Source organism: Phalaenopsis equestris, unplaced genomic scaffold (assembly GCF_001263595.1).
Source record: "Phalaenopsis equestris unplaced genomic scaffold, ASM126359v1 Scaffold000428, whole genome shotgun sequence".
Classification (NCBI taxonomy): domain Eukaryota; kingdom Viridiplantae; phylum Streptophyta; class Magnoliopsida; order Asparagales; family Orchidaceae; genus Phalaenopsis; species Phalaenopsis equestris.
The window spans coordinates 3,421,002-3,431,427 of record NW_018164869.1 but is presented as its reverse complement, the minus strand read 5'-3'; the positions used below and the strand labels follow the sequence as shown (position 1 = coordinate 3,431,427).

The window sequence follows — 10,426 nt, the reverse complement described above, 5'->3', positions numbered from 1 at the left end:
TATGATGTAAAGAATGCTTTCCTTCATGGTGACCTAACATGGGAAATTTACATGAACATCCCTCCGGGAGTTGAAGGGGACACAGGTAACAAGGTGTGCAAGCTGAAAAAAGCCATTTATGAGTTAAAACAATCTCCTAGAGCATGGTTTGGTAAATTTGCAAAAGTCATGAATGAATCTGGGTATAATCAAAACCAAGATGACCACACTCTTTTCATTGAACATTCAGCTGCAGGGGGAGTGACTGCTCTTTTAGTCATTGTGGACTACATCATAGTGACTGGAAATGATGAGAAAGAGAAACATGAATTGAAGCTGAGACTAGTAAAAAAATTTGAAATCAAGGAATTGGGGAAATTGAAGTACTTCCTCGGTCTTGAGGTGGCATATTCCATACAAGGGATCTTCATATCTCAGCAGAAGTACGTGATTGATTTATTGACAGAAACAGGGAAGACTGGGTATAAGCCAATCGCTACTCCAATAGATCCAAACTATAAGTTGGGAGAAGCTAAAGAAGAACCAGCTGTGGATAAAAGAATGTACCATAGATTGGTTGACAGACTCATATACCTTGCTCACACTCGACCAGACATAACATATTCTGTAAGTATGATCAGTCAATTCATGCATGATCCTAAAGAACCTCATCTTCAGGTTGCCTACAGGGTACTGCATTACTTGAAAGGCAATCCGGGGAAAGGAATCTTGTTCAAAAGGAATGACACTCTTACTCTGGAAGCCTACACCGACGCTGACTATGCTGACTCCATAGTGGATAGAAGATCAACTACAGGATATTGTACTTTTCTTGGAGGTAACCTAGTGACATGGAGAAGCAAGAAGCAGAATGTAGTGGCAAGGTCATCTACAGAATCAGAGTGCAGGGCTATTGCTCAAGGATTATGTGAATTCCTGTGGCTGAGAATCATCTTGGATGATTTAAGAATCTCATGGGAGGGTCCTATGAAGCTTTACTGTGACAACAAGTCTGTCATTAATATAGCTCATAATCCTATACAACATGATAGAACAAAGCATATTGAGATTGATAGACATTTCATCAAAGAAAAACTAGAGGAAGGGTTAGTGTGTATGTCCTATGTTCCATCAGAAAAACAATTAGCCGATATTTTAATAAAGGGGCTGAATAGTTCAAGTTTCCATGATCTTGTATCCAAGCTGGGAATGTAAGACATCTATTCCTCAGTTTGAGGGGGAGTGTCGAGATGTGACTGAGATGGAAATAAAGTTGTGAGAATTAATTCTAATTTCCTTATTTAAAGAAATTAGAATTACTTGGTAAATTCCTTAAATTAAGGAAATTAGAATAAATTTGTAATCCCTTATATTAAGGGAATTAGTTAAATAGTTTCCTAGTTTTTCTCCTTTTAATCTGCTATATAATACCTTGTATGATCAATTCAAAGAATAAGAAGAAATACAACTTATTTCTTTGATTTCCCACACTATCTTTGTAAAAGTGAAATACATCTGTACATGTGTAAGTACAAAACCAAGGTGTTACAAGTGTAAATATCAAATCTTAGGTGTTTGATGTGTCAATACATAAGAATTGTGCGATATGTATGTAACTTTTCCAAATATCAAACTGAAATAATTCATGCTGTGGAGATCAGAAATTTTCCATAATGAGATGTCAGCACCATTACCATGTGAAAATTGTATAATAAACACATACTGATATTGTGTTGCCTACGATACAGAGAAGTTCAATTACAAAACAATCCTATTTACACGTTCACCCATATAAAATTGTTTAATTTTATTTTATTTTGTATATGTAATTACATGAAACAAAACATATTTAATATGTTATAACATATTAAGTTGTTTTTAAGAACACTCAAAATAATTTTTAGACGTTTTGATTATTTTTAAAAACAAGCTAACGCTTTTGAAAACAAAAGATAAAAATATGCAAAAAGTGTTCTGAACAAACACATTTTTTAAAATAAAAACATAAATAAATAAATAAATAAATAAAAATGATCCCAAACAAGCCCTAAGTTATTAAATAGTTTTCTACTTGCTGGGCTGATTTCCACCATTGTGAATAGAAAGTTATGGTTCCTTTCACGTAAACAACCTATCATCAATGCAAGGATGTTTTGGGTGTAAAAGATTTAGGTGGTATTGCAAAAATAAAATTTTGGTGTTATATATGTAATTACATGGGATTTCAGTAGTATGTATGTAAATGCCTCTTCTTATAAATTTTCAAAACCTGCTTCCTAACATCAAAGTACCAAATGAGCACTTACAACAAATACAGTGAAATGAGGGGAAAAAAAAATTACCAAGCAGGCCGGTATAGTATGAAGGAGGCACATCCGTGTATTTAATCTTAAAAAGATTTTCAGGCGAAGTAATAAGGCTATACTCTTCCCATCCAGTTGGTCCCCAGACATAATCTCCTTCCTTAAAGTTTGGATGATTAGAATCCACAACTTTAGCCACACCAAAACCAGTTAATACCTGTTGTTAATAAAAATAAAAATTAAAACCATTTAAGCACAGTATTTAAGAAAAATCACATGTTCATTAATTTTGGCATGCATGTTGTCCATCGAGCAAGGGTGTAACTGAGCCAAACCAAATCATGAACCATTTCAAGTTTGGCTTGAAAAATAACTCGTGAGCTAAGCTCGATAAGCAGATGAGCTAGTCTTGACTCAACTCAGTAGCTATTGATTTGACTCATTTAAGAAAATATTAATATAAAATGCACTTTAAATATACTAAAAATTAAGAGCTTCAGTAGAAATTATTAAAAATATTAACAATTCTATATGATTTTCTTATACCTAATTATTTCATTTTAATTCTCCATGATTGCTCATTCTTATTGTCATTTTATTACAACAATTTCAATTAAAAACAGTCTCTTTAATAATGAAGAAAAATAAGATTATGAGTCGGATGAAACATGTAAAATTAAGCTCGAGCTCAAACTCGATTGATTAATGAAGCTCAAGCTTAAACATATGGTTGCTTGAGCTTGAGCTCTAATTCGATTAATTAATCAAGTTCAAGCTCAAGTCTGGGGTGGCTCAAGCTTGGCTCGACTCTTTTACACATCTACTATGAAGAATTTTTTCATTAAAAAAAGGATTAGCTTATGGTTTCTTTATATTCTATATCAATTTTAATTTTTGGACAAAAAGAAATTATAATGCATTCTAATAGTCTTACTATAAATGTCATTAATTATAAATATTAAGTACTATTCCTCAATGCAATTAAATTTTTAGAAAATACAATTGAATTTTAAAAAATATATATAACAAAATTATAATATAATACAACATGACGGAAAAAAATATATGAAATAAAATTTTATTTACTAAAATATTTGATAATGAAACTAAACTAAGAGATTGTACATCCAAAAATGAATTTTTTTAGCAACAGGATAGCCCAAATATTAAATGAGTCTCATGGGGATCGAGCTCATTAACCATGTACTAGACGACCTGACCCTGATAAGACTGATTGTACTCGTTAGTTGTACTTTTTAAGATGACAAGCTATAAGGTTTATTGTCGCTCAGAAGGACCTGACAAGTACCTTCGATGAAGCTCGTCAACATTCACGAGAGTTTCTACAACTGTTCTTGCTAATCTTACGCCTTCAAGCGAGTTCCTCCACATGAGTTTGCTCATGCTCCTTGAGTTCTTTTACCGAGCTCGCCTGCACCAGTAAAGATCTACTAAGCTCGTCGACATCTATCTAGCCACATCACCGAGCTCGATGAATTTTCCATTGTCATAGAGCGAAAGAAAATCAATTCCCTCATCATCCATACCTATTTATTGGTGCCCTGATATCTATGATGAGAATCTTATCAACGGCGAATCTATGCAGGCCTCATACAGTACGACCTATAATATAGTATTTTATTTATTTTTTAGAGCCCTATACGAGTACGTACGTTTTGCGATGTACAAATAAAAGTAATAGGAGGGAGAAGCAAGATCTTTTTTCCTCTTTTCTTCAGTCGCCACAATTGAGAGAGATGTACTCTCTGAAATCCCCATCTACCTTCCACATCCTTCACAAGGTCTCTCCAAAATTGTATGAATTCACATATTATATAGAATCATAAGTCCTAAAGGGATTCAACAAAAAACATTTATAAGCATAAAATATTACATAAACATGTATGGAAAGCAAATCCAATGAAAAAAAGAGAAGGGTCATTTGCATAAATACCACCCAATTCTTATACATTCACATATCTAACGCCTGAACTTCTTACATTTATACCACCCAAATCTCCCAAATCACGTCAAAACTACCATTATTTTACCCTCCATTGAATGAAGTACGCCTTCCAATATATAGCTAAAGAGGCATAAATGTAAACACTGAAGTTTAGTTGTCAGCTATATAAACACATAAGAATTGAGTTATATGTATGCAAATCTTCCAAAAAGTAAAAAAGAAGGTGAAGAGCCCTAGAAAACTAGAGAATAATTAAAAGGAAAGTAACCTCGCCGGGGGTGAAATCGGAGACGAAGCTGGGCTCTTCGTGCTTGGACATGCGTTTTCTCATGTATGGATCGCAGGAGAGGTAGAGATTCTTCACCAAGACCGCCGGCGATCCTTCGGCTACCTTCAATCGTACGGTCCCCGTCGTTAACACCTCCATATCGCTCTCTTTAGGGAACCCTGTTATGTAGTGCTTCAGGACTACCTTCTTGTTGGCCACCACTGCCTCCTCTCTCTTCTCCGACATTCTCTCTCTCTCTCTCTCTATCGCTCCCTCGCTCTGTGTTAACCCTCCTCTCCCTGCTGTGCGTTTCTCCTTCACATGTTTATGTGTAGAACCACCGTGAGACAGTGACAGTGCAAGCTCCGCGTAACACATGCGTAAAGTTCAAAATTTTAAATTACCATGTATAACTAATATTTATTTATATAACATTTTAATATCACAATCTTATAATAATATTTCTATGTGAAATAAATATTATATTAAAATAATTTAATATTTTAAATGCCGCATAAATAAATATCATAAGAAAATCTTGTTGTTGATCATCCATACTTGGATGAAGAACTCTTGTTGGCATGGTGAGACTACGCTATAGAGGCAAAGGCTGAATCACCGTAACCCTATAGTTAGCTCGTTCTTCGATGAAGAGAGCCACTCTGATGACTAAAAGACTCTACTATATTGCCAAATTTTAGTCCTGGATGATAAGCATCAGAGGCGTTTGTGAGATGGTTGGTGATAGTGAGGAACTGAATTCTTTCCTCGCGTCAGATCTTCCAGAATTTAGATCGATGACTTTGGTTGACTTTCTTGTAATGGTAAGTTCGGATGTCATTTGTCATGCTTTCGTACAATTGATTCAAATTTGAATTGTTTAGTCGTTCTTTTAATCATTCTTCTAGTTCGGGCGGTCATCGGCTTTGGTTGAAAGGACTACATCCGATCAGATAAGTGAGTTTCTTAGTTTTATATCAGATAAGTGGGCTTCTTGGTTCTTTTTTTAATTCTCCGTTGGATCTCCCCGTGACCCGCACTGGCACAATTTTTTTATGTACATATTTGAGTTCCACAATTATCTGACTTCTTGAAAATGACGTTGAGAAAATAATAAGAAAATTAACCGCAAAAAGTATATATCATTTATGTTTTAATCATTGACATAATAATCAAACTCCCTAAAATTATGCGCACTTGTTTCTTATAAATAGAGTGTGATTGGACTCTTCGTGTTTCATATTTACTATGCATCACTTCGTCTAAATCGGTCGGCTTCTGCCTTCCACTCGCTTTAATGGAGAGCATGTAGAATCCTCTAATTGAGCTCCCTAGCAGGGAAATGTTTCTTGCCGCCTTCGGAAAACCTAAGGAGTGGCACAATCCAGAAGCTGAGAAGAAGAAAAAGAAATTTGCTGTCAAGAAGAGAAAAAATAATAAGCTGGTGGATTAAGTGGGGTCCTTTGACTCATTTTTCGGTCCTCGGGAGAGGAAAAATCAAGTGGATGATGGAGGTAGATTGGACGACCCAAGTGTAGATCTATTTAACCTTATGTTCTGATTTGAGACAAGCCGATTGAATAGACCACGCAGGAAGCTATTGGCGCTCTGTCGCTGCCTTGAGGTACAAGAAGCTGCTAGTGCTTTGGTGCCACATGGTGAGAGCGGTGGCTAGTGTGTCTATTATAGGGACTGAGTTAGATTGAATCCTTCGTATAAGGAGCCTCAATCTTGCTTGTTAGGTTTTGGTTTTTTCTGCCTCCTTGAATTTACATTATTTATTGGTGCAACTGACCCAGTCGACATGGGAGATGACTCACGCTCCAACACATGTTGATGAGGATTCGACCACAATGCTAGTGGTGGTCGCCCAGGCACCAAGTGAGAGCAAAGATGGTGGGGTCATCCTTCCAGACAGTTTCATGAGGCTCATGGGGAAGTAACTGTTGGATGTCGGTTGTCTCCCATATCGTTGGCCCATCTCCTGGAAGAGACAAAGAATTTACTTGCTCGGTCGGTCGAGATTCAATAAGAGGAGGAGATGCATGAGTCACAGACTCGTGGAGAAGAGATGGCAGCCCTACGTCTGGAGCCGTTGGAAGTCCAAGAGGATTTCCGTACAACGGGCTCAAGCTGAGATGGATCAGATGACCCAGATGAAGTTCAGAGAGAAATTTTTGTATAGGAGGCTACTTTGGAAGGGACATATCTTAGCCGCTCTATGACATCCCATAGTTTTAAGAATAAAGATATTATTCTTAAGGAAGAGGTAGCCAGGCTATATGAGACATGTGTCTTTCATTATGCCATAGTTTTAAGGACTGCTAAGAAGAAAGCATGAGAGACTGCGAGCAAAAATTGCCCAACCTGAAGGGGCGGCCCTTCTTTATTATATATCAGAGTCATCCATTGTAATCCAAAGATCTCAAAGACAAATTAATTCTTATTGAGAGAGAAGCTTCTTCGAACCCAGCTAAATTTTTTTTATTAGTTGGAGGTCCCTCCGGTGTGCAACACCAAGAAACTAAACAAAAGTCAAGTCAACTGGAAACGAGTGAAATCGAGGGTGAGGGCTTGGAAGAAAGTCTAGAAGCGAGATCAGTCACCCCTCAGTCAGCCACTACAATTTTTATTGAGTTGTTAACAAGGGTCGAATCCATTCATATTCTCCTCATCTGAATTTGAGCCTAAGCCGGCTCAGGCTCGACTCGATAAGTGACTCGTGAACTGAGCTCTATGAACTAACAAACAAAACTTAAGTTAGTCTCGACTCAACTTGGTATCTTGTAAGCCGGCTCGTTTAAAAAATAATTATTAAACAAATACTTAAAATATATTAAAATTCAATATATTTCTTTAAATTATTAAAAATGCTTAAAAATATTTTATATTTTATATCAAATCATTTTTATTTATTAATTCTTTTAGATACACATTCTATTTATCATTTTATCATTGATACTGCATCAATAAATTTTCATCATCCGAAACAAATCTCGATGCAATCTTTTGAAAAAGAAACATTCAAATTTTAATTAAAAGTCATCCAGAGCTCCGATTTCAACAAACTTATGGTCAAACTGACTGAATCGAGGAGATAGACCTAATGATATCAAAGTTAGTCCAATCTGAATCAAATCAAGCCCGGATCGAGTCATTAAACCACTATTGAAAGATTTCCGGACATATTTGGAAGGTCAAACGGTTGCCGAATATGACAAGTTTATATTCGAATCAAGCCCCTCGACAAGACGAATAGAACTAGCCCAAGATCACTTATTCCGACAACATGAAAGCACTCAAATGTCCATTGATCCCTGTATGGTCGAGGTAAACTCTTTGAAGCGTCCAATCAAAATTGTTCATATTCCTTCATTAATTACACTCAGAGCATTATAAATAGACCCCCCACCCCTCACATGAGAGAAAGACCGAAGCCTAGAGAGAGAGGTTGATGTCTTGAGGAGAAGCTGTAGCTCAGCATCACCGCCGACCGTTGTTGACCACCACCAACCTCCATCGACAAATGTCGACCATCGTCGACCATTGTCGTCAGCAGTCGACCACCGCCGATCTTCGTCCATCACTGTCGACCGTTGTAGACCACCACAAACCGGATATCGTCAGTCATTACTATAACTTGGAAAATCTAGTAACAATTTTCCGTCAGTGGGACAAGAGCTCATCACAACGGTTTATTTGTCAACAACGACCTATGTGGTTATCAACTCATGCAGCTTCCAACTCCGACCCTTACGGTTTGCGTGCGTCATTCAAACTCACCCCTACGACCTATGTAGTTCACAGCTCGTGCAGTTCTCGACTCCAGCCCCCGCGGCCTATGGACATCATTCATACTCGCCCGAACGACCTAAGTGCTCATCAACTCATGTAGCTCTTGACTCCAGCTCTCGCAGCCTACGGACTTCATTCATACTCGCCCCTACGGTCCATGTGGTTTACAGCTCGTACAACTTCCGACTCCAATACTCGCGGCCTACGGATGTCATTCATACTCGACACTACGGTCTATGTGATCCACAGCTCCTGTAACAGTTTAATACGGTTTCTTTGGCCAATCAACATTTCCGGAGCAACCATCTACAACACTCACGACGGATACTACCTCCTCAACAATCATCAATGCCCTTGCAACTTGTTGTCTGTTGTCACTAAGAACTGCAAACAAATTATAGCGACACAACTTTGTAATCTCATCTTCCTTAATTTAGGGGAAGAATGGACCAGTGTACGCATCATTCATAGCGAATTATTTTAATTGGGTCAGGCCTCATGATTTTCCCCATTTCAAGAGTTTTCCATGTAAAAGTTGAGGTGTCTCATCCCTCTTACTTCTCTTCTTTTATAAATATGTGCTGAATTCTCGTGCAACACTAAGACGATAGTCTATTACTCTACTGCCGCAAATTTTCTGGCACGCATCAATTATAACATTAATTTAAAATAAAATCATTTTCTCTATTTCAAACTAAACATGCTGGCTCATTAGCCAGCTCGAACTCGCAGAGTTAAGCTCAAACTAGCTAAAGCTCAAGTTAAGGATAACTAGAGCTCGGCTCAACTCATTTACATACCTCGTATAGAGAGAACACGCATTTCATTTATCCAAATGAAGAACTAGTTTTGGAGAAAAATATTTAAAATCTATTGAATTCACGTTTTATCGCAGTTTATTACCTCAGAAGAATCTATGCAACAATGACAAAGTTAATTACTCTTAAAATTCACTATAAGTAAGAGAAAAAAAACATACTGCAAATATAATAACATAGTTCTAAAAGCTTTGATTGATAAACCAACAATTAATTATGAATTAATACAAATAATTAAGATAACATTATATTTATCTTCTAATAAACAACAATTAATTATCTTAAGACAAATGCTAAACTCCAAATTTATTAAAGGTTGACTACACAAAGCGGAATTCAGAGTACAACTACTTATGAAATTAGAGGACATTAAAGCTAATTATTTATTGCATTAGGTGGAAAATAATTAACATATAATAATAAAATTATATATACATATAAACCAATATTTTTTATTAAAAGAAGAAAACAAAGAGAGAAAGGAAGGAAGAGCTCACAAGGCTCAACAAGTTGAAGGAGAAGAAGTGGGTTTGCCCCCTCTAGCTTCAGCTGGGTCAAAGAAGAGGGGCTATGTTAGCAATTAAATAACGAAGAGAGAAGGTTCTCTTAGTTGTGTTTGGCTCGCTAAAAATACTATTGTTCGAGTTTGAGTTCAAGCCGTTTATATACCGAGTCAAACAAGAGCTGTTCACGTATAACGAGATATTTTGATAACCATAATCAGACAACTATAACATGTTAAGGGTCAGGACAAGATTTAAATCTTGTTATTTATGTTAACATTTTCATTTAAAAAGAATTTAATATATATTTTTACTATTTTTAATTAATATTTTAATTGATTATAAATCTTTATCATATTCCAATCAATTAAATTATCTAAAAATAATACTCATCAATATATATATATATATATATATAAACGAGTCAGACACAAATAAACAAAATTTTATTTGTAATCATCTCGTTTATACATCGACTGAAAAAAAATTCATTCGTGTTCTGCTCATTTGTTTAGTTAATGAATCAAAAATGAGTATTTAATGAGTCAAACACGAGCTGCTTGCAAACAACAAACTAATTTGCCAATCCTAGAAACAAGGCACAATAGTGGGAGGCAAGCAAAATGAAGTGAAGGTTTTGGATTTTACACACCTCACCTTGAATTTTTGAGAATTTTTATGAGAAAAATGATTAGAAACAGAACAAAAGTGGTCAGTATGATTTACTCTAATAAAGGCCCATCAATGAATAGCAATTTATTGACTTAAACGTTCATTCTCTACTTTTGGTAATG

The 10,426-nt window shown here is 36.0% G+C and overlaps 1 protein-coding gene across 1 annotated transcript in view; it reads right to left on the bottom strand.

The window, feature by feature from the left end:
• LOC110027493 (2-alkenal reductase (NADP(+)-dependent)-like) overlaps positions 1-4,885 on the bottom strand; it is a gene marked incomplete in the record, with an annotated part of 10,437 nt that extends 5,552 nt beyond the window's left edge. The window contains 2 exon segments of the mRNA XM_020728951.1: positions 2,322-2,499; positions 4,517-4,885. Of these exon segments, the coding sequence (XP_020584610.1) occupies positions 2,322-2,499; positions 4,517-4,762 (424 nt within the window).
• Positions 4,886-10,426: the final 5,541 nt, after the last annotated feature.